Genomic DNA, 26,104 nt, shown 5'->3' with positions numbered 1-26,104 from the left:
TAAAGGCTGGGTGTGCTGGGCACGAGGGGACATTACTAGTGCTATGGTGCATCTCTTCTGTAGTCCAAATCATTTCACTTCCTTTGTAGAATAGCTAGCGACTTCAAAAAGCTTTATGGCTTATGGAAACTTACTGTTTAATGTTGTTTTTTTTTTTTTTTTTCCGGGAAGATTGGCAGGTCAGTTCCTGCTTGCTGCTGAAACTGGGGAAATGCAAGCAGCTTGTGTTTCTGCGTGACTCCTGCACAAAGGGAATCAGGACAACTCCTCAGAGCCATTGAGAGAGAAGATAATCTAAGGGCATTCATTAACTTTTTTAAACAAAATTTTTAAAAAATGGTAATGAGGTTCAGTATATTAAGTATTTATCATGTGTGAGAAGGAAAATAAACCTTGAATTTACATTTATAGGCCTTTCCATGAGCTGGACTTAGTCATGTAGATTGTGTAAGTAGGGTTACCTCCGTGCCAGCCGCCCAGCCAGCTACAGCTGTAACCAGAAAGCTCTGTCCACCTCCGCTTCGCATTGTCACGTGTTAACTAGTTACTTGTTTCATGAAAAATAAACTGTGAATATTTTTGGTGCAGGCTTTTTTAAATCTGTAAAATGGAGAAGTTCTCAATGAATTCTCATAAGTGCAGGTTTGAAAAAATCACTTCTATAAATCGTGCGCTCACGTAGTAGGGTGAGGTTCACGGCAGCAGCAGCCTTTCATGCAGCAGGCTCTTACCCAAAAGCTTGTTTTGAACAGTGAACATGGATTGAACTGTTGCATGGCATTTCAAACCCACAGCCTTATTCCTTGCATCTGACCATACCCCACCTCTCTTCTTGTCTCTCTTCATGCCTTTTCCACAAGGATCCAGCTTTCTGGCTTGCTACCTTCCAGCTACTGTCAGAAAGTTGACTTCAGTGTAGCTGGGAGGCTGCTTAATAAAATTGGCGTTTGGAAACATCATTGGAGCAAGCTGCTCTTCTCTCCTTGCCCTTGTTGGGTCCCTGGGCGATGCTCTGTCAGATCAGGAGGGCTTTTCAGATGTTCGCTGGGCTTGCAGAGGGAGTAGTGATGGTGTTAGGAATCGCTGGCTGTGCTGGATCACCTCAAAAAGATGAGCAAGGCCTGGCCAGGTGTGGAGATGGGTCCCAGCAGCTCTGCCCTGCCCAGCCTGCCTTCCTTGGCAGGGAGCATGAGCATGGGCTGAGAAACAGCTCTGGCCAACAAAACCTTCTCGAAGGAAATGTGGGCTTCTTCAGCACTTGAGGTGACTCTTGCTGTTGGTGGCAGCTGGTAGTGCTGCCTTGGAGGAGGAGAGGGAACTGCCTGTTCCGAAAGGGTTGAGTTCATTTTCTGCCTTCAGAGTTCAGCCAGTTTGAATCACTGGGATTTTTTTAAGGTAGAGGAAGGTGTCAGATAACGCATACCGCTGCGGGAGAGAGACTGCTGCAGCTCTGCTCCGGTCTCCCTTGCGCTAGGCTCAGCCAGCTTTGCAGCAGCTCTGTAACCAAGGCCAAGGTGCTTTTTGTGCTGCGTTGAAGGGATCCGATCACCGAGCCACTAACAGTCTTGGGTCAGCTGTAATTGCACCCAAGGTGGGCAAGAGGCAACTTTTGTGTTGACGCACTTGTTTTGGAGGGTTGTAGAAGCAGAATCAAGGGTGTTGTTATTTCTGCTGAGAGCTGTGTCCCTTTCCCTGCTGTCCCAGGGAGGCGCACGGGAACTCCCCATTCTCATGAGCCCATTCCCACTTGTAGGAATGGTTCCCCCTTCCCAGTTCTGAAGGATTTGCTCTCATACATATGCTTTGCTGGTCAATTGCCTTGTTGTCAGTGGCTTGTTGCCTGGCTGCCCCTGCTCAGAGCAGTGGGCTAGGGTCACTGGCTGTGGCCTTCATCCCATGATGGGACCCACTTCAGTGGTGGATTTCCACAGTGGGCAGGAGAGTTGACTGTTGGCAAGGGAGGAGTTCTGGTGAGGGATAATGGCATGGGGAGGGCCTCTGGGACATGTGGGCAGGAGGGGAGCAGGCGCAGGCCGCTGTCCTGGGTGACTTGTCCCATCTGCACCAGCTTGCTGGGCTGGTGCCCGCTGTCAGACAGGGCTCTGGTGAATCAAGCAGAAAAGTGACCACTGTAAGGGATAATCCCCTACTGCACACCTTCAGATACTAACTAGCTCAAGGTAGCTTGCTTTATTGCTGTTCTCAAGTTAAAACTTTTCCTATTTAACAAAAAACCCACAAGAACCAGATTCACTTCAATGCACAAAGTATCCAGGTGGTATTGTGGGAGCATGCGTTCCAATTCAGGGTTAAACCCCCCCACAGGCACAGGCTTCGCTTTGAAGGTGTGGCTGTTCCTAAAATTCAGGAGATGAGAGAGGTGGTTGAATCTGAAGGACAGTAACGTACTAAGGTGAGATGATGCGGACTGAGGGTGCTAGAAGAGCTTCAGCTCAGTTTGACAGAAAAGAAAAAGCAGCCCTAACCCTGATGCATCTTGGCAGTGGTTTAACCTGAGCATGGTGTGGGTGTTGCTGCTCCCAGTCAGGTGCTGCAGCCAGTGTTACACCAGGGGAGGGGGAGTTTGAGAAACCTCAGACCTTCAACACCTTCCGTTTATTTCTAATTTCAGCCTTAACTTCTGATTTTGCTTGATGTTTGGAATAACTGTAATTGTAACCTGCTTGTAATGTGCTTTGCCCTAAATTACTGATGAGGCTTTCAGCCTTTGCCAGCCAGTGAGTGTTAAAGCAAAGTGGCAAACCGTGCAGCTACTCTGAAAGTATGGAGGGAACCGGCGAGGGCTTGTGCTGTGTTTGATTGCCTGGGTTTTGTCCATGCTAATTACTCCCCTGTGATACTGGTAACGCCGGTGGCAGCATTTGCAGCTGAGGCTGTGCCTCTTGCAGCAGCACGGCCAGGCTGATGAGTGCTCGGGGCTCCTGGGGCCTGGGAGATGGGATGCTGGAGCTTGGGGACCACCCTGCCGCTTGCCTGGCTTCAGCGGGAGTCTCGCCTGCGGGGTGGCAGTGCCCTGGCTTAGCAGGAGGTGGGAAAAGGCAAGATTTCTGCTGTGGGTCCTCCAAAAGTGATCTAAGCCAAGTGCGGTGTAGGGGGACAGTGTGTGAGCTTGGGCTGGAGAAGTGGCGGTGATGGACAGTCCCTACAGCACTGAATCTACCTCCTAGGGAAATCTGAGAAATGGGTGTTGCTATGTCCTATTTCAAGGTAAAGTTTTAATCAGTTTGCCCTTGGCGAAGTACTTGGGCTATTGTGGTGCTATTGTAAACCGTTCGGCAGCTTAGCACAGTAGGGCTGAACTCGCGGCTCCTAGCCCACGGGCTGGAGGTTTCTTCGCCGGCTGAATCCCAACCCCTTATAGCTGAGGCCAGGCTTTGGTATGTGTGATGGAAATGGGATGAGGCATGACTCGGTTCCTTCAGTTTATGGTTTTGAGATTCAAACCAATGTGCCAGTGGGCCCTGTGGGCATAGGGAGCGAGTGGAGCCACGTGAAGCAAGGCAGGCGTCCGCTAACTGCATGTTCTTTGTGTCTGTTTGGTACTGAGCTGGTTTCAGTTTTTGTTTTTTTCTGATGTTTCCGAGTTGACTTCAAGGAACTGGGTTTTGTGTATTTTTTTAGACACTGGGAACTTGTTGAAAGGAAAAGCAGCAGCACCAGGAGGCTCAAGGTGGAGCATGGCTGGAGCTAAGGGTGGCCCTGGCCGACATGGGTGGGAGGAGGTCAGATGTGTCGGCAGGGGCTGGTGCAGGCAGGCAGGGAGCAGCTCTCCCTGCAATGGGCAGGAGAAGCCTCCAGCAGTGGTGCTCCTGTCCCTGCCTAGCTGCGGTGCAGAGTTCACTGCTCCACCAGCCTGCTCGCTTCCAAGGCACCGAACACGTCCCATACCGCGCCTGGCTTTGACCCTCCGGTGCCATGTGCTCTCAGCTGGGGTCCTGGCTGCCAGCTAGGTTGGGGGTCCAGGGGAAGGGGGCCATGAGCAGGAGGTTTGCTCAGAGAGAGGGGGGAAGCCTTGGTGTGAGCAGCCTCACACTGCATTCCTCCCCCACCGAGGTCTGCAGCCCATGGGGTGGTGGCAGAGGGGGTCCCCTGCAGGGCCCTGTCCTGCAGGCTCGGCTGGAGGTAAACGGCAGGAGGTGAGGTGCCCAGCCAGAGCTGTGTGCAGGCACCGCAGCGGGTGCTCTGCCCTGGCCAGGACTCATCTGTCAGTTCTAAGTGAGGATGCGAGAGCGGGTGAGAGAAACCTACATATTTCCAGCATGTATATTATTTTTAGAAGAGGGAGAGGGGAGAGTCTTGGACCATTGATTACTTTCATTTTGCTCCCCTTAGACTGTTGGCTGTGTATGTGAAACTTATAATGAAAAGAGGGTTGCCCTGCCCAGGTGCTCCCAGAACATGTACTGTAATTCTTTGTATATAGAAGAAAAATTACTGTAAAGTAAAGTTTAACTTTACTCTGGATGTCCTCTTGTGGTTTGTCTTGCCGAGGAGGGGGATGTGGGGGGAGCCCAGCTGTGCCCAGACAGGAGAGCCCCGATACCAGCGGTGCAGGTGGACGGCTCGGACCACAATGCATTTTATTTACATTGTACACCTTGAGAGAAGACGCTTAAATAAATCTGTAAAGAATCAGGCAGCATCTCCAAGAGAATAAGGTGGCGGCCCCCGCTGGGCCCCAGCAGTGACTCGGGGGACGCTGGGTGGCAGGGAGAGGGTCCCCAGGGGCGACAGCCTGTGGCTCCCGGCACCACTGGAGGCTCCCGGCACCACACGGCCGCCCTCTGCCGCTCCACACACCGGGAAGAGAGCAGTCCACGCGGCTGCATGCTGCTGCCGCGTTGCGGATGGGCCTGTACAGCTAAAACACAGCAGGTAAAAAAACGGAGGAGTCCAGCATGTGCCGACTGCCCAGTTGGCAGCAGTGGTTCCCTTTTGGCATGAGGTCTCAGTGGTGGCAGCAGCTGTAGAAGTAGGCACCGCTCCTCTGGCCCAAGTCAACACCTTTCTCCTCTGGAAGAGAACAGGGGTGGCAGGCTGCCAGCATGTCCACACCTCTGTGCCCCATGGAGCCCAAAAGCTGCTGGTGGCAGGACTGGGCTCCCGCACATCCCTCAGGGAGGGCTTTGGTGTCCCCACAGCGAAGTGGCAGGGCTCATGGCCACGGCACAGCCCAGGGCTGGAGGCGCAGCTGGGCTGAGCGTGCCTGGACAGGCCCAGAGCAGAACTGTGAGCCGGTCCCCCAGCTGGGCAAGGCTCCTGGCTGCCTGTTTGCCAAAGGCCACCTGCAGCCCAGTCGGGGTGGATGTGCCAAGCTGAGCCTGATGGGGCCCAAGCCCTGCAGGATGACCCACAGCGGCCCCAGGGAGGGTCAGGGTGAGGAAACAGCACTCACAGCACTCATCCTGTGCAGCCCCACACATGGGAGAGGGTAGTTCGGGAGGGACAGATCCTGCTCACTCACCTGTCATCACCTGGAAGGAGGTGAAGTGGACGTAGTCCTCGGCCACCTTCTGGAACAGCTCATCTGGGAGGAGAGCGGGCAGGGTGGGTGCAGGCAGCCCCATTGCGAGGCAGAGCCCCCAGCCCTGCTCAGGCAGGGCATGGCCAGCAGTGAGGGGGCTACTCACCCACGCTTTGGCCTGTCTTGCTGGAGGTCTCAAAGAGCTCTGCCTTGATCTCTGAAACGAGGGCCCAGCTTAGCACCTGCAGGATGCAGCCCCCTGGGCTCCGCTCTCCCACAGTCACCCCTCAGGCACGGCTGCCAACAGCGGGCTGGCACGGGCCCAGGGCAGGGCTCCGTGCTCCCGTCCCCTCGGCCCAGCTGGCCCCGCACCGGGCCCCATGTCAGGACATGCCGTGCCTGGGGAGGTGTCTGGCAGAGCCGGGGCGCCTGGAGCAACCGGATCCAGAGCAGGGGCAGAGCCCCTCGTGCCTCCAGCAGCTCTGCACGCCCGCGGCCACCCACCCACTCGGTGCTGTGGGAGCCTGGGAAGGGCCAGCGCTGCCCAGCCGCGAGCATCCCGACCCCCTGCGGAGCCCGGCCGTACCGTCGGCATAGTCCTGCACGTCGTGGAAGTCGACCCCCCGCTTCCTCCTGTCCTCCTCCAGCAGGTCACTCTTGGTGCCGCACAGGTAGATCCGGCAGCCCTGGGGCAGGCAGAGAGGCGGGAGGGACGCGCCCGCAGGCCCGGCCCCACCACCGGCTCCCCCTCCTGTCCGGCGAGGCTCCGGCTAGCCCCTCCGCACCCCCCTGGCGCCCCGGCGCCGTCGTACCTCCTCACAGCTCTGCAGCTCGTTCACCCAGAACTTGGCTCGCTGGAAACTGCTGCTGTCGGTGAGGTCTGGGGGAGAGGAGTCAGGGTCCGCGCCCACCCCCGGCCGCCGCACCGAGCCCCCCACCACCCCAGCCCGGGACCTTGGCAGCCGCCGGCTCCTTCCTCTCCCCGCGGCACCGCGCTCTCACCGTAGCAGACGACGGCGGCCCGCGCCCCGCGGTAGTAGATGCGGCTCATGGCCTCGTAGCGTTCCGAGCCCGCTGTGTCCTGGGGGCGACAGGGCAGCGCTCAGCGAGGGGGGGGGAAGAGGGTCCCCGTGCCGGGGGGCGCCGAGGATGGCGCCGGGGTGCTGGCACAGCCCCCGCACTCACCCAGATCCCCAGGGTCACCGCCTGGTCCCCCACGGACATCACCTTGGCCACGAAGGCGGCCCCGATCGTCTGGAAGAGAAGCGGGAGGAGCGGGGTCGGGGGAGGGCGGAGCACCGGCCCGGGGACGCGGTGGGAAAACGAGAGGACCGACCCGAGGACGCGGGAGGGATGCAGGGAGGCCACTGGCCCGGGGGGGGACGCCTGCCGGCAGACCCGGTGCCCGGAGACTCACGTTCTGGTAGGGCCCGGGCCGGAAGCGGCGGTGGGCGCAGCGCTCCACCAGGCTGCTCTTGCCCACGCCCTCCTGCCCCAGCAGCACCACCTTGGCGTCCACCCGCCGCCCGCTCATCCTCGCGCCGCCGCCGCCGCGGGGCGGGGCCGCAACCGGGCGGGGCGGGGCCGGCGCGGCGGAAGCGCGCGGCGGGGCGGGGAAGGGGAGAGGGCGGGGCCAGCGGCGGAAGTGCGCTGTGGCGAGGCGGAAGTGCGCGCCGAGGCGGGGCGGGCGGAGGCGGCGGGCAGAGGCCGCATGGCGGCCGCCCAGGAGGCGCGGGCCTGAGCGGCGGCGGCGGCCCATGGGGAAGTACTGCGCTAGCCTGGGCGTCCTCAAGGGGCCCTGGGACCAGGTCTTCGCCGCCTTCTGGCAGCGCTACCCCAACCCCTACAGGTGCGCCGGGACACTGCCCCCCCCACGAGGCCCCTCGTCGGGATCTCCTCGGACTCTGCCCCCGTCCAAAGGGTCCTCCGCGGGATGGTGCCCCCTTCCGCCCTTCCTCCTGGGTCCCACGAGGACAGTGCCCTCTGCTCCCCCTCCCCGAGTCTCCGGGGATGAGTTCCCCACATCAGCAGGTCCCTCTTCATACCACCCTCTTCCCCTCTCTGCAGCACCTGGTGGTTCCCAGCCCCGGAGAGTGGTGTTGGCCAGGAGCAGGGCCTGATGTTTTCTTCCCCATTTTAGCAAACATGTCCTGACCGAAGACATCGTGCACCGGGAGGTGACAGCAGATCACAAGCTGCTCTCCCGGCGTCTCCTGACCAAGACCAACCGGATGCCCCGCTGGGCGGAGCGCTTCTTCCCGGCCAATGTCGCCCACTCCGTCTACATCCTGGAGGACTCTATCGTGGACCCCAAGAACCGAACCATGACCACATTCACCTGGAACATCAACCATGCACGTCTCATGGTAGGTGTCCACAGGTGTGCGCATGGCTGGGTGGCAGGCACTGGTCAGTGCCCACAGCTGGGTTGCACCTTGTGCAGGTGGTGGAGGAGCGCTGTGTCTACCGGGTGAACCCAGAGAACAGCAACTGGACCGAGGTCAAGCGGGAAGCCTGGGTCTCTTCCAGCCTGTTTGGCGTCTCGCGGGCTGTCCAGGTGAGCACTGCCAACTGCTTGAGCAGCACTGTGTACGTCCTCTTTGGAGAGGCCTTAAAGCGGTTGCTTCCCCCTGCTCTACCCCTTCCCCATGCTGGTTTTTAGCCTTTCCCCTCATTCCCCCCATCCTCATGAGCTCTTGGGGTGCCCAGAACCATCACTGCTGGTGGGCATGAGCCCATGACACATTTGGGACTGGGCAAGATGGGACAAAGCCCCAGGAGTCACGTGTGACCAGGGAGCTGGGCTTCCACCTTCAGTGACTCTTCCTTTGCAGGAGTTTGGTCTGGCCAGGTTCAAAAGCAACGTGACCAAGAGCACTAAGGGATTTGAATACGTGCTAGCAAGAATGCAAGGTGAGCACCAGAGGGTAGGCTGGGCCTGGCTGGGATGGGTCTCTTGGAGTTACAGGTCACACCAGGAACACTCCAGTCTATGGGCAGGTCATGACTTGAATTAATCTGACTTTGAAATCCTTGACCCTTGCCTTTGCCCCCGTGTCTTGGCACTGCCTGCTCTGCCCGAGTGGAGCAGCCAGGCAGCACTTACAGGGCTAGGCAGGGGTGGAGTGCAGGCAGGAGGGGGATGTAACATGGCAGCAGTCACGTGCCTGTAGTTCCCCGTCACGATGTGCCCTGACGCATGCAGGTCAGGAGCTCTGGGCTCGGCTTCCCCCTGCATGGGGAAATTGCCTCTGTCCCAAGGTGACAGGGCCAGGGTTGGGCTAGCTTGCATCAGCTGACACTCCTTTGCTGGGGCAGGGCGGGGGCCTGCTGGGGCTGGGTTAACAACTTCCATGTTACAGGAGAAGCTCCATCCAAAACACTGGTGGAGACAGCCAAGGAAGCAACCGAGAAAGCCAAGGAGACAGCTCTGGCTGCTACGGAGAAAGCCAAGGATTTGGCAAGCAAGGCAGCCACCAAGAAGAAGCAGTATGTGTGAGGGGCCAGGCACAGGTGGGCACCGGCTGCACCAGAACAGATAGGAGCCTCCTTAGATTTTATACTTTTAAACAAACTGTACAAGTCTGACAATCAGCTGCTGTTAGACCCTTTCTGAGATGTAATTATCATTAAAGAATCTGCTCCCACCTCTGATTTGGCCAGGTTTGGCCTGGCTAGAGCAGAGCCTGGGGCTACCCTCTGCTACAGAGGTCCAGCCTGCTGCCAGGGATTTGGGCTTGCAGGCAAGACACAGGCAGGGGTTTTGCCAAGTGCCTTTACTAGAAGGGTGTCAGGTATGTACAAGAGAGGGCGGGTGGCTGCAGGAGCGTGAAAGCAGGTTGCTGAACACACTTGTTTCCCCTTCCTGGCTCTCCAAGGGCGGCAGAGCCCTCCTGTAGCTGTGTCTGCTGGGAGTGGCACTGCCCCACACCCATGCTGGGCAGCCCCAGGCCCCCAGCCTGCCTGGGGGCACGTGGGGGAGGGCATCCTCGTGACAGCTGGGCCCTCTTCCAGTGCCTCTTGCAGCGTGTCACAGCCCGCAGTGGCTGCCACGGTGCAGCGCTAGGCCCGTGCGCCCAGTGGCATGGCCAGTGCCACTCAGCAGTAGGAGACAAGCTGGTCACTTGCCCCCACCCGTGGTCCCTTACCCAGGCAGCTGTGGCTAGGCCGGCGGCGGCTGCGTTTTGGGCAGCAGCGGGCAGGGAGGCAGGCAGTGCAGGGCAGGCAGCGGGCGCCATCAGGATGCAGGGCTCTGCGGGCTGGAGTAGCTGTGGTCCTTCCCCATGCCGAAGCTGGGCAGCAGCTCCCTGCTGAACACGGTGCCATCCACCTCTATCTCGGCATCCTCTGAGCGGCAGGGCAGGGGGAAGACCGGATCAGACCCTGGCAGCCTCCCCTTCCCTGCCCAGCCTCCCTCCCTGCCCTCACTCGCCTCCCTCGGAGGGCTCCGAAAGTTGGGATGAGTCCAGGCTGTCAGCCCGAGCCCGTTCGCTGCCGGCGGGTGAGAGCAGCTGCTCCAGCCGCCGCCGCAGGCTCCGCTGCCGGTTGCGCAGCCGGTCCTTGGCTCTCCGCGCCCGCAGCTCCTGCTCTTCCAGCCTCTGCGGGGATCCGGTGAGCCCTGAGCCGGGCGGCCCCATCGTCGCTCGGGAGGGCCGAGACCCGGGTCGGAGGGCCCCGAGCAGCGACGGGGCCGCCCCCCTCACCTGGATGTGAAGCCGGGCCCGGTGCAGGAGGCTCAGCGTGGTGGGACGGGACGGCCCTGCGCCCACCGGCACCTGCTGCTTCAGCCGCTCCAGGCAGCGCCGGAGCTGGGCTCTCCTGCGGCACGGTGGTCAGCCCCGGGAGGGTGGCGGGACCACGGGCACGGCCACCCCCAGCTTCCCCCCCGCCCCCGCCCGCCTCGGTACCTGTGCTTCTCCAGCGCGTTGTGCACCGACCTGCGGGAGAGCCGCCACGCGGATCAGAACTAGCGCTACCGGCCGCCGCCATCCCCTCCCCGCCCCAGCTCCGCCGCTTTACCTGACGCTGCCCACGGCCCGGCGGGATCGCACGGGGCAGAGCGCGGCGTAGCCGTGCTCGGCCCCGGCCAGGCACAGCGGGGACCGGGGACCGGCCGCTGCGCGCTCCTGCCGCTCCAGGAATTCGGCCGCCTGCAGCAGCACCTGGAGGCTGGTGGCCGCCGGCTCCATGGCTGGGCGGGCGCTGCGGGCCGAGCCGCACGCTTATTGGCTGCTGGGCGCCCCGCGGCGCTGACGTCGGCGCGGCGGGGAAACAACTTCGGGCGGGAAAGTGCGTACTTCAAATTTGAATCGGCGGGAGGGACGGGGCAGGACACGCCCCTCCGGCGCTAGACCGTGCCCCTGCCGGCGCTCGGCCACGCCCCCGAGGAGGGTGCGTCCGCGTCGGGGCGGGGCGTATCGGTTGCGTGTGTGCGCGCGGTCACGGAGCGCGCGTGTGTGTCCACGTGAGCCAGCGGGGAGCGCGCACCTGCGTGCGCCCCCACCGCCACCCAGCCCACTCACGGCAGCCGCTGTCCCCAGCCCCTCGTCCCCACACACACCTCCCCGCACCCACGCGTGTCCCCGGGACGGCTGCCCCCACCAGCCCCCCGGTAACTGACAGGGCCCAGCCCAGCGCGTTCATCTCTTTATTAAAATCCATCGGGCGGAGGCGGTGGGGAGGGGAGGGGAGCGCCGGGCCCCGCGGGCGAGGGCCGGCCCCCGGGCACGGCCCGGCCCGGGCGGCCCCGGGGCACCCGCCGTCACGTGAAGCTGTTTGTGCCGCCTCAGGCCGGGCCCCGGGGGGAGACTCTGCCCCGCGCCCGCAGCAGCCAAAGTTCACCTGGAAAAAAAACACCACGAAGCACATTTCCAGCCACGGGGCAGGCAGCGCGCGGCTCCCCGGGAGCGGGGCGTGGCCGCTGGTCAGGCGGTCCTGCGCCCACCGCGGCCCCGGCCCTGCCGACAAGGGGCGCAGGCTGCCGCCATGCCGGGGTCTCACCGCCATGAGTGGGGGGTCCTGCCACCATGCCCACCCAGCCCCGAGGGGAGTCGTGGGGCCACGGAGCCGCCCAGCAGCCCTGGAGCAGCCGTTTTCCTCCCGCTCTGCGGCCTCCTATGGATGCGGATCTGGCACGGGGGAGTCTCTCACTGGCTCCGGCTGTGCCGGGGCGCGGGCGAGAGGTGGGCGGCGTAGCAGTGTGAGCAGACACGCACGGGTTTCAGTTGGCCATAGTGTGGCAATGCCACGGCATGTGGCGAGCAGCGGGCGCAGAAGATCTGCCGGGAGAGGGTCAGAGTGGGGCTGACCAGAGCTGGACCCCCAGGGGACCCCATGCGCCCCAGCCCGTCCCCCTCCTACCTTCCCGCAGCTGCGGCAGTGGTGCCTGCGGCGCAGCAGGGTGAAGGGCGAGCGGCAGGCAGAGCACTGGCTGCACATGCTGTCCGGCACCCACTCGGGCAGGCGGTGGGCACCTGCTGGGCAAACACGTTGGTAAAAGCCCCCTGCCCCGGCCCCCATTACCACCCCGGCCCCAGCCCCAGGTGTCCTGTGGCTGCTCCACTGAGCCAGCCCTGGGCAGGATGCGGCAACTGCCCCTGTGTGCCTGGGGCTGCCCAGGGCATCCGGAGCCTCCCTGGCAGGATGGGGGCAGGATCAGCCCCAGCCTTCCACCCTGCCCCGGGGGCAGCCCCTTACCTGCCCTCCGGAGCCCGGGGCTGGAGCACAGGGGGCAATCGGCCACGCGAGGAGCATCTGCTGCATGCAGGTCACTGTCCTCTTCCTCTGTGGGGACAAGGGCTGTGGTGCTACAGCCAAACTGGGCCTGGGCTCAGCCCCACGGGTCTGGGCACTGTGGCCACGTCGTCCCCATGCCTGGGGCTGTGGCCTGGTCTTGCAAGGGATGGGCACTGGGCAGGGCAGGGAGGAGCCGTCCCTTGTGTCCTGGGGGTTACTCACGGCTGGCACTCGGCTCCTCCGAGGGCTCTGCCTGTGAGGTGACGATCTTGAAGACTGTTTTCAAGATGCTCCTCAGGTCGCTAGCAAAGTTGGTCTGGAGCTGATCAGCCACCCCTGCACCGGGAGGGTGGGGGGTCAGGGTGCTGGGGGGGGTCAGGGTGCTGGGGGGTGGCGAGGGGGGTCACTCACCCGAGATGCAGACGAAGAGGGTGTGCAGCATGTCCTTGGTGCTGCTGTAGCGGGAGCGCAGCTCTGAGCAGCAGGCACCTGGGATGGCATCGAGCCCCATCCCCAGGCTGCTCCTGGGGGGCTGGGGGCTGCACAGGGGGGAGGTGACGGTTACCCCAGGGGTGGGGTGAAAAGTCCCCATCCCAGGGGGCAGGGATCTGCCTCCCTGGCCCCGCTCCCTGGCCTCCACATACCCCCACTGCCGGTCAATGCCTGGGTCATCCACCGCGCTGGGTGGTCCCAGCCGTGCCATGCAGTTGAGGGGTGGTGGGGTGGAGCGGGGGACCTCCAGAAGACCCCAGCGAGCAGGGGCATCTGTTCTGGGCATGGCTGCCCCCCAAGCTGGGGAGGTGGCCGAACCGCAGGGATCCTCTGATTCGGCTGTGCACAGGCTCCTCTCCAAGAGGCAGAGCTCCTCTGCCGACAGCACCCGCAGCAGGTCCCTGCAGCGAAGGGACAGTGTCAGCCCCATGTCACAGTCCCACTGCTGCCCCATGGCCCCACCTGCGGGCACCCATCGCCCCCCAATGCATACCTGATCTTCTTCAGGAGGTTGTAGAAGGGGCTGAAGACCCGGGACATCTGCTCAGGGCTCTGCTCCAGGCTGAGGGGACCCTCAGGGTAGATGAGGAGGCCGCTGCGAGGGGACAGAGCCCGGCTCACATCGGGGGGCTGCCCAGAACCCCAGCTCCCTGAGGGGGGAAGGGGCTGGTGCAGGGTGAGGAGCACCCAGATGCCCCCCCAGGGAGCTGCACCCACCTGATAATGGCCAGGCGAGGGATGGTGAACATCAGCAGTGGTTCGTAGCCATCTATCATCTCCTGGGTCAGGTAGCCCAGGCGCAGGGCTCTGCAAGGGAACATTCTTACAATGGGGCCAAGCCCTGGGATGCTGCCCCATCCCCGCCTGCTGCGCGGTGCCCCTCACCTCTCCACTGTCTCACAGAAGAGCACAATGATCTCCTGCTGCCGGTAGATCTCCTCAGGAGACTTCACTGCCACCAGTGAGGACACATAGCTGGAGAGCCAGGGGGACCATGAGGCTCCTCCAGCCCTGGTGCAGCCCCCCCTCACCCCAGCACCCCAAACCCAGCCCCCACCTCAGCTCAAACTCTGCGAAGAGCCGGTCAAACTGGACAAGCACAGCCTGGACGGGCTCCGGGTAGGAGCCAGGCTGGCTCAGGCTCTGCTCCCGCAGCACTGTCCGCACCAGCTCCAGGCTGCACAGCAGGTTCCTGGCCTGGGGCCGCAGTTGCGCCCCATCCGCCTCCTCCACCTCCAAGAAGGTGCCAGCCAGGAGACACTGCCAGGACCGAGGGCCGTCAGGATCCAACACCTGGGGCAGCACAGCCTCTACCCCCAGGGTCAGCCCGCAGTGGGGTGTGCCATCCTGGCTGGCACCCAATGCCCCCCAGCCTGGGAGAGCCAGACCCCATCGCTGGCCCCGGTTGAGCATTCCCGGGCTCACCTCAGCGGCGAAGAGCATGTGGTTCCCCAGGTTGTCCACCAAGAGCTCCTCAGGGAACTTGACCAGGTAGTCGCGGCTGTGCCGCTGCGTGGGGATGCACTCCTCCATGATCCGCTCCAGGATGGCCAGCAGGTGAGCCTGGGGAGGGCAGGGACATCACCCACAGCCACCCAGGGGGACCGGGGTCACACCGGGGCCCGAGCTGCCCTGTACCTGGCTGAGGTGGAGCTGGTTGAGGAGCACCAGGTACTGCTGCGGGTCCAGCTCCGCATCCAGCCCGTTGATCTCGGCCACCACCCGCGTCACCCTCTCATCGGCAAAGAAGAACTGGGAGAGCAGGCGGGGGTCGGAGCGCTGTGGGGAGACAGGAGGAACGATGGCAGAAGCACCCCGTGGCTCTGGGTGCTGGGCCAGGGGGACCCCAAATCTCCCGTGACTGCAGCCAGGTGGGGCGGGGGCTGCTGGGATTTGCTCCCCTGCCGCCAGCCCCTGTGGGACAGCCCCGCGTCCACGAACACCCACTCATTCCGCCTGCGAGTCACGGTCCGTGGGACCCCCACAGTGGCTCCGGCTCGGCTGAGCTGTGACGGGGGCAAGTGGGGAGGCAGGTCCCAGGGAGCGCCGCCGTCCCCACCCACCCGTGCCTCAGTTTCCCCAGGGGCAGAGCAGGATGAACAAGCTCGGCCGCATCCCGGCAGCGTGGGCACGGATCCGTGCGCAGCTGTAAACACCGGCTCAGGTGAAAGGTCCGCGGGGAGCCCCCGGCGGGTCGCGGGTCGCCCGGAGGGACGCTCCTCGCCCCATCTCCCACCCCAGACCCCTGTGGGGCCGGAAGGATGGGGGAGGCTCAGGGCAGGGGGGGGTCGGATCTCCTCGCCCCGGGAGCGGGCGGCGCCGGGACGGGCGCTGAGCTGCCCGGTCCTGCCCGCTCCTGCCCGCACCCCCGCGCCGCACCCCCAGCCCCGGGGCCGGGCACCGCTTCCTCCCCCCGCTCCGCCCCCGGGGGCCCCGCCGCCCCCCTGCGCCCGATGCCGACGGAGCCCCCGGGCAGCCCCGACGGGGCGGGGGGCGGTCCCGGCGCAACTCCCCGCTCTCACCTTGGGCCGGCGCAGCCAGCGGCGGAGGGCGGCGGGCAGCATGGCGCGCCCCGCAGCTCTGCCGCCGCCCGGCTCCCCGCGCCCGCCGCTCGCCGACGGGGCGGGCCGGCACCGGGCACCGCCCGGGGGCGGACCGGGGCGGTGTCCGCCCGGCACCGGGACGAGCCGGCGGACCGGCCCCCGGCCAGCGGCGGGACACGGGGCTCTCCCGCTGCCGGGGGCCGGGAGGCGGCGACCTCTCGACGGACCGGTTCCCTTGTGGCGGGCCGGGCAGGGTGCCCCCGCCGGCTGTCCCCGGTCCCCTTCCCGGTGCCGCCCCCCGGTCTCGGTTCCTGGCTCCAGTTCCCGACTGCAACCCCTAGGCTCCCGGTTCTTCCTTCCCGATGCCCGAGCCCTCCCCTCCCAGTTCCCTGCCTCTTCTCTCCCGGTTCCCCTCTCCCCACAGCCTCCGGAGCCGGACCTTCCAGGGACAGGGACATCCTGAGATCCGGCCCCAGACACCCCAGCCCCGAGCATCCTCGGGCGGATGGGGGGCACCAGGGGGAAGCACCGCAGGCACCTGCCTGCTCTCTGCTGCATGGGCTGTGCAGGGCGTGGGGTGCAGAGCGGGATGCTGCTGCGGGAGGGGGGCAAAGCAGGTCCTGGGTGGGCGTAGAAGGGTCTGAGTGGCCAACGGGGGGTCCTGGGGGGTGCTCGGGGCGCTGGGCATGGCAAGCTGCCCTGGCCATGCCAGAGGAGGTGGCTGCTCCCACGCCGTGCCAGGCCTGGCACTGTTGGTCACAGGATGTGGGTGCCGATAATTCAGGTGGCTGAAAGCCTAATGGGGTGGATTCAGAGGTAAAAAATCCACCGAGGAGGATTAAATAAACATGGTGGCACCACCTCGGCTTGAGGAAGTCCCTGAGTCACAGCAGCCACACAGCAACCAGGAGCCGGCTGGTTTCGGATGCAGGGCTGGCCCCAGTGCTGGGGCTCCTCGTGTCCCCATGGGCTCTGGCTCTGGTCTTGGCTGGGCAGCATGTCCTGCCTCCCCATTGCTGGGGACCCCTGTGTGCACCGTGAGCCTGGAGCCCTGCCTGTCCCACAGCTGTGGGCAGCACTGCCACGGCATTTTTGGGGCACAGTGGGCTTTCCTCGGTGGCCAAGTGCTTGATGTGTCCCTGTGTCACCAGCACCACCCTCTGCCCCACCACAGGAACGCAGCTCCGGTGACACGAGGTGTGGTGTGGAGCGAGGCCTGGCCTGACGCAGACCAATGCCATGATGGAGAGTTTTGGGGTGATGTGTGGCACCAAGACTGGCAGAGAGGTGAGGGGCTGAGCCAGCCCCCAGCTCTCTAGGGGTCACCCCGGGGGTACAACCCAGGGCTGCAGGCCCTGGTGCACTGGGGACTGCACAGAGGGGCAGTGAACCCCCGCCTGGGTTCAGGCAGCAGTGGGAAGGCTGGGGCAGTGGGCACCACGCTGCACAGCTGCACTGTGCTGCACAGGGTGAGCAGGGGAGGCCTGCCCTGGGACCAGGGCACTGGGTGCAGCATGCAGGCCTTGCCCTATCTGGTCAGGGTCATGCAGCTCCAAGGATGCCGTGATGCTGAGCATGGCGCTGCACGGCCAGGAGGCAACCAGGGCATTGTTACTCGGGGACAGGGAACAGAGGGGCTGGAAACCCACATGTGCACCTTGGGTCATGCAGGAAGGCCAGGGCAGCATGCTGCCCAGCTGCAATGGACTGGGGGTACCAGTGTGCCAGGACTGGGGTATGGGGGAGCTACAAACCCACACGTGGCTGCGTGTCTGGGGCTGAGACTGCTGCCGTGCTGGAATGCACTCAAGGTGCCAAGACTCTGTTACATGGGGACAGGGACCAGAGGGGCTGGAACCCAAGCGTGCATTGTGGAGTACTGCACCGCCAGAAAGACCGGAGCAGTGGGTAGTGTGCTGCTCATCCTCAATGGGGGTACGGTTGTGCCAGGGCTGGGCTGCGGGGGAGCGGTGTCTGGGGCTGGAACGCCCCGAAGGGACCGGCACTCTTTAGGACCCGTGGGAGTGGAAAAAAAAGGTGGAGCCGCGGGTCGCGACGGCGCCGCCACCTCCCCGCCGCCAGGTGGCGCGCTGTCGCGCGTTGCTGCCCTCTCGCAAAATGGCGGCAGCAGCTTCACCTAGCCGGGCCTTTCCCCCCTCCCTCCTTCCCCCCCGGGCAGGGGCTGGACGGGCCGCGCCGCCATATTGGCTGTTGTCCTGGCTGCGGCGGGCGGCGGGCCGCGCTCGCCATGACTCGCAGGCGGAACAAGGCAACAGCGGCGGCGGCGGTGGCGGCGGGTGGCGGCTCCGGGCCTCGCCGTGAGAGGGTGGGGGGTTCCGACGCTGGTCCTCCCCCTCCTCCGCCGCCGCCGCCGCCACCGGAACCGCCCGCCCCGCCTGAGGTGGTGGTGACGGCGGGCAGCAGCGGGGAGCCGGGTAGAGCCACCGCTCAGGTACCGGGTTAGGCCCTGCAGCGGGGAAGGGGCTGTCTATGAGGGGATTTCAGATTCAGGCCCCTCCCGGGCCCTACCCTATCCCCGCACCAACCCCGGCTTCGGAGCATCCCTGAGGCACCCCTGCCTTCAGGCCCTGGTGCTCCCCATCTCCCTCCTCCTGGTTTTGGAGGATCCTCTGCATCTTCAGGGGTGGTGTTGGGGAAGCCCCGGTGGAGCCAGACTCTTGGGGTGCATCGTGGTGGTGGGGGACCCACGCTGAGGTGAATGGGGAAGGTGGGAGGTGAAGTCCAAGCGCTTTTCTTGGGGGGCTTGGCTGCCTTGGGATGTAGGAGGCACTTTTTACAGCATCCTGGGGCACACGTGGGGCTGGGATGGGTGCATGGGCAAGGCCTGCTCCTGGCTTTGCTGGGCTGGGTGGTGGAGCTGGCTTGTGGCCTTGGGCTGCGGATGTGCTGAGCTGCAGCAGGACTTTGGGATGCTCTGGCAGATTGCCGGGGTGTTGGGGGCTCCCACTGGTCTGTAGCATCCCGGGGGCTCATCTCTTCCAGCAGTTAGGGACAACTGATCTCAGCCTTTGCTGAGGAGGGTGAACCAGACAGTGAGCCTGTGCCCCACCATTGCATGCTACTCCCCCAGCACGACCAGCAGCATGAGAGCAAAGAGCTCTTCCAGCCCCAGGCTCTGTGTGCCCCTTACCCCGTCCCTGTGTGTGGGGAGATCTTGCAGGTCTGCTCAGGAGACCTGTGTGCGCTTGGTGCTTGGGGACAGGCGTGCTTGCCCGGGCGGTGTAGCGTGCTTCAAGGGAGTGTTCCCACAGCTCCTTCTTGCGGGAGGGTCCAGCCCTGCCACGGGGCGATGGCAGGTGGCTTGAGCATCTGCTGAACAGGTTGTGGGCTGGCTCCCGCGCCTGTTGTTGCCTGACGTCCCTCTATGGGCCTGGCTGCCGCTGCCCACACTGGGTCGTGGGCAGGGAGCCTGAGGGTGGGCCCCGGGTTTGGATGCCCTGAGTGTGTTGGGGAGAGCTGTTCTTTGCCCACTGTGCGTGGTGGTGGCCGTGTCTGCCCTTGCTGAGACACGGGGTGGCCTGGGAGCCACCTCCTCCCTGTGGCTGGCCAGGCGGGTGGGCAAGGGAGCTCTGCCCCCGCTCTGCTCTCCTTGGCCTCTGACCTTTGCTTCACCTTGAGCCTGGGAGACGCCATCTGTTTCACAGCAGCAGTTCAATGTGTGGCTCATTGTCGCAGGGCCCCGCCGTGGTGGCAGACAATGGGGGCCCCCTCGCCTGCGCCACGCTGGGCTCGTCACGGCTGTCAGGCCTCTGGCGAGCCCGTGTGCTGTGGCCCGGCTCCTGCCGCAGTGCCAGGCGGGAAGCCCCAACCTGGCTGCCTGGCACGGGGAGACTGCAAAGCAACTCCGGGGGCCGCACCCCACCCCAGAGCATCTGTGCTGCCGGCTGCGCAGAACAAAGAAGCGGGAGGGAGGGCCTGGGGCTCTTGAGTAACACAGTGGGGCGTCTGCGGTGGGTGAGGAGGGGCGTTGTGGCTGCCAGACCCCCTTCGTATCCCTATGTGGTGATTTCTGTGGGTCTTGCTTTGTCCTGCAAGTTCCCTTAGTTCCAGTGTACTGGAGGTGCGAGTGGAAGCTGCTGGTGGCGTCCCAGCCTGGTGTGCTGGTGGTGGGACTGGCTCTTTAACACGGTGTGATCTTCCCAAGGGCTGAAAATGCTCCCAGTTGGCACATGGCAGGCTGGCAGCAGCTGGGCAGCCCGACGCTGCTCTCCTCCAGTGGGAGAAGGTGCAGTCCCACATGTAGCCTACAAGATATTCTCTGGTTTGGTGTCACCGTCCTGAGGTCTCATTTGCTGCCTCATCTGCACCTGCACCAACCCAGGGCCCTGCCATGCGACAGGTTATGCCTCGGGGTGACTCGTGGTCTGTGTGTCCTGCAGGTGTTGCCCACTGCCAACCAGTCAGTGCAAACATGCTGCCTGCTCTGTCACCGGGAGCGCAAGGACTGGGGAGGGCCGTCCCACAATGGGCTGGTTTCCCCGGACGAGAGGCTGCCACCGGACTTCGTGCCAACGCTTGTGCAGAACCTCCTGGGAGAAATGCCACTGTGGATCTGCCAGAGCTGCCGAAAGAGTGTGGAGGAGGAAGAGCGGCGGGCAGTGCAGGAGCAGGCCCTGGCGGTAAGCTGTTACGGAGCTGGGGTTGGAAAGGCCGGGGCTGTGACTCCTGGGACCATGGCGTTGACCACCCTATGGTGCTGGCTGGGTGTGCGGGTCCCCTTCTCCCTCAGAGCTGAGTGCCTCGGACATCCCAGCCTCGCTGCTCGCTGCAGCCATGCTACCCTCCGCAGGGCTGCTGCCGGCTCCTTGGGGTGAGACCATGGTGGGGCAGAGCACAGCGCCATAGAGTCTTGTCCAGCAGCCTGTGTTACGTTGGAGCTGCTGCTTCTCTGCCAGCCCTGCTCCACTGTGTGTTGTGCCGTGTCCCCCCTCTGGCCCCAAGGCTGGTCCATGCTGTTACGTCGGGTCTCCCCAGGGCGGCAGCGTGTGCCAGGACAAGTGCTTGCCTGTGTGTGCGTGGAGCTCAGGGGAAGAGAAGCTCCCTCCTGCGTGGCTTTATTTAACCCTGGACTAGTTTGAGCGGGACCAGAGCAGGCGTGTGGCCCTTGGCACAGCCATGCTGGCGGGAGCCCTCGAGCCAGGCTGTGTTGCGGTTGGATGGACGGGCTGTTTGCCACCCCTGAGACAGTGACAGGAGCAGTTCCTGTGTGCTGAGCCCCTGCCTTAGGGCAGTGGAGTGGGTCTCAGTGCCGCTGCCCTGGGGTCAAGGGCCTCCCCTCCCAGCCTGCTGTTGCTTCACTCTGTGTTTTCCTTGCCAGGTCTCGTTATCCCACACATCCTGCAAGTCGCAGTCTTGTGGGGGTGGCTCCCACTCCTCTTCCTCCTCCTCCTCCTCTTCTTCTTCCTCATGCCATGGGAACTCAGGGGACTGGGACCCCAGCTCTTTCTTGTCTGCTCACAAGCTCTCGGGCCTCTGGAACTCACAGCACACCAATGGGGCCGCACAGGGCAGCCCCCTCGGGGCCCCCCCTGCTGCACTAGGTGAGTTGAAGCTGGCTGTGGGGTTGAGCAGAGCTTTCTGCCCCATCCTTGGCTTTGGTGGTTTTCTTGTGGGCACCCAGCTGGTGGGCAGGGGTAGGCAGGCTGGGCCTCTGAATGCCAGTGCCAATGGGATGCCGGGGTCCCTTTGCAAAGGTAGAGAGTGCTGGGAGCCAGCCCTAGCTCTGCTTTCCTTCCAGGCGACAAGCACCCCGGCCTTGCTCTCTCTCCGGAGTGCGCCAGCCAGGCGCCTGCCGTGGCGCCGGGGCTCAAGGCCTGTCCCTACAGCCATGCAGCCTCCCCCACCTCCAGCAGCGCTGCCCCGGGCTCGCCTCTGCCTACCTCACTCGACTTCTGCAAGACGCTGCCGAAGCAGTTCAAAAGCATGTGCCGGAGGGCCACCCCGCCAGGTGCGTGCCTGGGGGCAGGGCCGGCCTTCTCCTCCCAGCCCACTGCTCCATGCAGCCCTTGCTGCCCCAGCACCTTCCCCTTGCTTTGCTCTCCATGGAGCGGGGCTGAATGCTGCAGGGAAGACGGAGTGCTGCCGAGGCCCCTTGCGAGCAGGGATGGCATGGCTTGAGAAGCAGCCTATGCAGAGGTGGTGGGTGGCTCCAAGCCTGGGCCTGGCCTGTGTGGGACAGCTGGTGTCTGACTGTCTCTGCCCCTCTGCAGGTGAGGCCTTCCACTCCTCAGAGCATCATCAGCACTCGGACCTCACTGCTCCTCCCAACAGTCCCACCGGCCTCCCCTCCCAGCTGCCAGCGCTGATCTCCTCCAAGCAGATGCCTGCGCATCCGGGGCCCTTCGGCTCCCCCCCCCATGTCCCGCTGGGCACCTCCCCACAGGCTGCACTCTTCCCTGCTCCCAGCGTGCAGGCGGCAGCCCCGAAGCCGGCATCCGAGTCTCCTCCCACTGGTACCGTCTCACACAGCCCGGGGTCATGTAAGAGCCCTCACCTGCCCCCTGCCAACGTGCCGCTGCTGAAGATGCCGCCTCCGCTGTCGGGCTGCACTCATCCCTGCAACGGGCACTGCAGCACTTCGCTCATCCCTCCTCCCGCCTCCCACCAGCTGCCCAGCACGAACAGGTGAGTAGAGGAGCCCTGCCTGCTTCCAGCTTCTCCTTGCTGGACCATGCACCCTTTCTCCCACCCCTGCCCGTGGATGTGCTTTTCCCCGCGGAGGGACCAGCTGCCCTGGCGTGGTGGTGCAGAGAGCCACTGTGTTTGCGGGCCAGTTCTGCTGCTGCAGACCCCTGGTTTCTGAGGGTTGAGCTCTTTGTCTCCACACGTGTCTTCTCCCTGCGGTTGTCCTTTAGTACTGTGGTGCAGAAGAGACTGTGCTTGCTCCTCCTCCAGCTAAAAGGAACCGCCCGGTCAACCTGCTGTTGGCCGACAGGACCTTTGTCAGTGAGACCCGTCGGGCAGCTGTGGCACTGAGCAAAGGTCCTCAAGAAGATGAAGCCTGTGGACTTGTTCTGCTCGCCTGCTCCCCTGGCCCTCTCTGGGCTGCCTGTGCCCTGGAAGAGAGCATGCTGAGTTGCGGGTGCTGGTTCCTCTCCACTGATTAGCGCTCCCTGCGAAGGGCCAGCCAGGTCCCAAGCTGGAGCTTGAGGAATGGTGCTGTGGGCCGAGCCCTGGCCTCCCTGTCTCTGAGCTGGGTAGTCTGTGCCTGTGGGAGCCGGGCCTGCCTGTACGTGGGGATGTCTGGCAGCTGCATGCAGTTCCAGCGTTTCTCACCTGTGCTACCTTCTGCCCCCAGTGAGTACCGCTCCCTGCCCTGGAATCAGCTTGTGGCCTGGCAGGGGGACGCTGCTTTCTGGAGCTCTGGTGCGCCAGCGTCCTGCCTGCCAGAGGCCCTGGGGGGCGAGGAGCTACAGACATCTTCTGCCGTGGGCTCCTCTGGCATCTCCCCAGGAGGAGGAGAATGCAGGGGAGGGGGTTTGTCTGCCCTGCAAATCCTTCTGCTTGGGCACAGGCTGCCCTGGGAGGGGTGCTCCTGCACGTGTAGTGTGGGGCAATTTTTGAGACCCCTGGTTCCCGCTCACCTCTCGTCCTTCTCCCCTTCTCCTCAGGGACTCCTCTTGCAAAGGACACAAATTCCCAAACGGTACCAGCTGCCACCCACCGCAGCCATGCGAGGCAGATGAGGGGCTTGGGGAGGACGAGGACAGCAGCTCAGAGCGCAGTTCCTGCACCTCCTCCTCCACCAACCAGAAAGATGGGAAGTTCTGTGACTGCTGCTACTGTGAGTTCTTCGGCCACAATGCGGTGAGTGAGGGTCTGGTCTGCAGCCATCCCCAGTCCTTGCTCTCCGCTCTGCGGTGAGACATTGCACGGTCCGTGTACTGAGAGTGTGGAGGTGGGCAGGTCTGGCCACGGCTGTTCCCTGCTGGCTTGTGCATACACCCCCCTTCATTTCCATCCTGCCTCATCAGCCTGCTGGTCCCCTTGCTCCCGACTCGCAGCCGCCTGCCCAGCCCTGGGGCTTGGCGCAGCCAGCCAAACCCTGTGGCTTCGCGGTGGAAAAGAGTTCAGTGGGGGCTGTGCCGACTTGTCTCGCTGAGGCCTCGGGGAAGGGAGCGGTTGGAGAGGTCGGTGGGGGAGCCAGGGCTGCCTGCGCGTCACACTGGCTTCGCGTGCCTGCCTGGCTGACAGCGCTTGCCTTCCGCAGCCCCCGGCCGCTCCCACGAGCCGCAACTATGCTGAGATCCGGGAGAAGCTGCGTTCGCGCCTCACCAAGAGGAAAGAGGAGCTGCCGCAGAAACTAGGACACAACAGCAGCTCAGGAGAGCCTGCTGTGGACCACCGCAACGTGGACGAGCTACTGGACTACATCAACAGCACAGAGCCCAAGCCCTTGAACAGTGCCAAGGCAGCCAAGAGAGCACGGCACAAGCAGAAGAAGAAGGTGAGGCTGGGCACAGGGAAGCGTTGGCCAGGACAGGCTGCAGGAGGAAGGTTAGGGCAAGGCTGTGCCCCTTGCAGGGCTTTCTCTTCTTTCCCTCACATCCATTTGGTGTCTTGAACTTTGTGTGCTTTGTTGCCCTCTCCCCTGAGGTGACAGCGGTGCCCGGCTCCATGCAGGGCTTCCCCTTCCTCTGTTCCTGCAGAGGGTGGTCCAGCCCTCTGGGGCGCTTTGAGCTGCACTGTCCTATCTGCTCCATGCTACATCTCTGACAAACAACGTGTGCTGTGGCAGGGAGAGGCAGTGCTGTGATGCTTGTGCTGGTGCCTCGTGCCCAGAGCAGTGTTCAGTGTGCAGTGTGGTAGCTGGTGCAGTGCCTGCAGAGGGCATGTGACAGTTTGGGGGCTGTGGAAGGTGTGGGGTGGCTATGCTAAGCACCAGCCCTTTGTTTTGCTGCCTGACAAAGCTGGTGCACAGCCGTGGCCTGTGCCTGTGGCTCTGTGGCCCAGGCCACTGATCCTCGTGGCACCTGTGTTGCAGGAGAAGGAGAAAGCCCAGCTGGAGGCAGAGGCCCAGAAGCGGGCAGAGCGTGCCCCTGCAGCTAGCCAGGCCAGGGAGCCAGCCGAGGAGAAGCTGCTGGAGTGGCCAGAGCTGGAGCTGGAGCGGGTAAACAGCTTCCTCAGCAGCAGGCTGCAGGAGATCAAGAACACCATCAAGGACTCCATCCGGGCCAGCTTCAGCGTCTACGACCTCAACCTGGATGTCAACGACTTCCCCAAGAAGGCAGCTGTCCTGGAGCAGAAGAACCTGCTCTCCCACCTCAATGGCTCCTCCGACCTGCAGGACATAGACCTGGCCCTGGCCCCGCTCAGCCTGGGCCCTGCCAAGAGCCACGCGCTGCTGCGGGGAGAACTGGGCCCCCGATGGGGCGAGGGGCCTGGAGAGCCGCCGCCAGCCCCGGCGGCCGAGAACGGTGTGGTGAAGCGACTCAGTGCCGTGCCCAGCCTCTCCCGCATGATCTGGGTGCAGTCCAAGGCTGCGGACTCTGCTGTGGATGGCAGCGGGCTGAGCCTGGAGCCCAAGGAGGGACCGCAGCTCAAGGGGCCGGAGCTGCTGGAGCCAGTGCCTGCTGGGAGCCGGCAGCGGAAGAACAAGCGTCAGAGCGGGCAGGCGAAGAAAGGGGAGGGTGCTGCTGCGGTGCCCAGTGGCCAGGCCCGGCTGGAGAGCCCTGCTGTGAAGGGGCAGGTGCTGGGAACCAAGCACCCTTCCAAGGCTGGCACACCGGAGCCGCAGCGGGCTGGCAGCTGTGCTGAGCCAGGGGAGAGTGGCAAGGGGCAGCTGTGGGGCTGCGGTGGCACCAGGCTGGAGAAGGAGAGAAGCAGCGAATGCAAAGGCCGGAGGGGAGAGGGCAAAGCGGAGCTGCCAGAGCTGGCACAGCAGCAGCTGCCTGCCTTGGCCGCAGGGGACCGGCAGCTGCCTGCCTCCCCTGCCCTGGGGGGTTCCCCCCAGCCCAAGGGCAAGAGCAGGAAGAGCCGGAACAAGGTGGAGAAATCCAATACCTCGATTGGTGAGTGCCGGGAGTGCAGCCTGTGCTGCCATCCGCAGGGCAGCCCCTGCCCGTCTGGCAGCGCTGACCCTCTCTCTGCTCCTCTGCTTTGTCAGATGATGTGTTCCTGCCCAAGGACCTGGACGGGGTGGAGATGGACGAGACTGACAGAGAAGTGGAGTATTTCAAGCGGTGAGGGGACTCCCCAGGGGGCCGAGCCCTGCCAGCGGGGCTGGGGGGACAGGGAGGGGCTGGAGGCTGACCAGGGCTGTCCTCTCCCTGCCAGGTTCTGCCTGGACTCGGCCAAGCAGACGCGGCAGAAGGTGGCAGTGAACTGGACCAACTTCACCCTGAAGAAAACCACTTCCAGCGCAGCCCAGTGAGGTGCGGGGAGCCACCCTGCACCCATGGCCGCCTGCCTCTCCTCACTGTGCCCCTTGCCCTGCCCCGCGGGCCCCCGCCTCACCTCGGTGGGGTCCCCTCCGCGGGGGGGGCTCCCGGTGCTCTCCTGCCCCGCGGGGACCCCCGGGGTTTCCCCCCATCCCGCTCCTGCCCCGCCCCGCGGGCTGACCCCGGCCGTCCCGTCCCCCTCTCCGCGGGCGCCCGGCCCCCTACGCGCGCGGGGAAGGACCGTGCTGGACCCAATAAAGAACTTTTTAATTTTTTATTTTATTTAAACCCCGCTGTCTGCTGCTTTGTGCTGCGTCCGGAGGCGCGGGGGGAGCCGCAATGTGCCTTCTGCGGAAGTTTGGCCATCGAGGCGACCCGTCGGGCCCCGCGCGGGTGGGCGTGGCGCGCTCTCCCGCGTTGCTAGGCGACAGCGCCCGTCCCCGTAGGCG

The 26,104-nt window shown here is 64.0% G+C and overlaps 5 protein-coding genes across 5 annotated transcripts; 2 read left to right on the top strand and 3 right to left on the bottom strand.

Moving 5' to 3' along the window:
* Window positions 1-4,969: 4,969 nt before the first annotated feature.
* On the bottom strand, window positions 4,970-7,019 carry RAB24 (RAB24, member RAS oncogene family; the record flags this gene model as incomplete). The annotated part of the gene is made up of 8 exons (XM_082005981.1): window positions 4,970-5,034; window positions 5,486-5,548; window positions 5,652-5,702; window positions 6,072-6,171; window positions 6,298-6,365; window positions 6,488-6,566; window positions 6,671-6,739; window positions 6,903-7,019. 8 exons carry the CDS (start codon window positions 7,017-7,019, stop codon window positions 4,970-4,972), a joined length of 612 nt encoding a protein of 203 aa, XP_081862107.1.
* Window positions 7,020-7,242: 223 nt separating this feature from the next.
* PRELID1 (PRELI domain containing 1) lies at window positions 7,243-8,984 on the top strand (the record flags this gene model as incomplete). The annotated part of the gene is made up of 5 exons (XM_082005955.1): window positions 7,243-7,334; window positions 7,626-7,851; window positions 7,929-8,042; window positions 8,320-8,398; window positions 8,848-8,984. The coding sequence occupies 5 exons, from the start codon at window positions 7,243-7,245 to the stop codon at window positions 8,982-8,984; spliced, it is 648 nt and encodes a 215-aa protein (XP_081862081.1).
* A 738-nt stretch (window positions 8,985-9,722) lies between these two features.
* Window positions 9,723-10,674, bottom strand: MXD3 (MAX dimerization protein 3; the record flags this gene model as incomplete). Its single annotated transcript, XM_082006398.1, has 5 exons — window positions 9,723-9,832; window positions 9,918-10,083; window positions 10,189-10,303; window positions 10,393-10,422; window positions 10,505-10,674. The coding sequence occupies 5 exons, from the start codon at window positions 10,672-10,674 to the stop codon at window positions 9,723-9,725; spliced, it is 591 nt and encodes a 196-aa protein (XP_081862524.1).
* Window positions 10,675-11,631: 957 nt separating this feature from the next.
* Window positions 11,632-15,276, bottom strand: LOC309410120 (lateral signaling target protein 2 homolog; the record flags this gene model as incomplete). The annotated part of the gene is made up of 12 exons (XM_082006459.1): window positions 11,632-11,763; window positions 11,846-11,958; window positions 12,182-12,268; window positions 12,443-12,556; window positions 12,632-12,759; window positions 12,865-13,113; window positions 13,206-13,307; window positions 13,430-13,519; window positions 13,598-13,687; window positions 13,770-14,275; window positions 14,351-14,491; window positions 15,235-15,276. 12 exons carry the CDS (start codon window positions 15,274-15,276, stop codon window positions 11,632-11,634), a joined length of 1,794 nt encoding a protein of 597 aa, XP_081862585.1.
* Window positions 15,277-17,373: 2,097 nt separating this feature from the next.
* FAM193B (family with sequence similarity 193 member B) lies at window positions 17,374-25,960 on the top strand (the record flags this gene model as incomplete). Its single annotated transcript, XM_082006183.1, is given in 11 exon segments — window positions 17,374-17,421; window positions 17,423-17,707; window positions 19,656-19,895; window positions 20,594-20,816; window positions 21,014-21,223; window positions 21,486-21,900; window positions 22,887-23,082; window positions 23,486-23,722; window positions 24,260-25,286; window positions 25,382-25,457; window positions 25,552-25,960. Coding segments are annotated over 11 exon segments (3,054 nt in total). The 3' UTR covers window positions 25,649-25,960.
* Window positions 25,961-26,104: the final 144 nt, after the last annotated feature.

This window comes from Phaethon aethereus (genome assembly GCF_964289735.1).
Source record: "Phaethon aethereus genome assembly, chromosome: 14".
NCBI classification, from domain to species: Eukaryota; Metazoa; Chordata; class Aves; order Phaethontiformes; family Phaethontidae; genus Phaethon; species Phaethon aethereus.
This window is presented reverse-complemented; position numbering and strand designations above follow the sequence as displayed.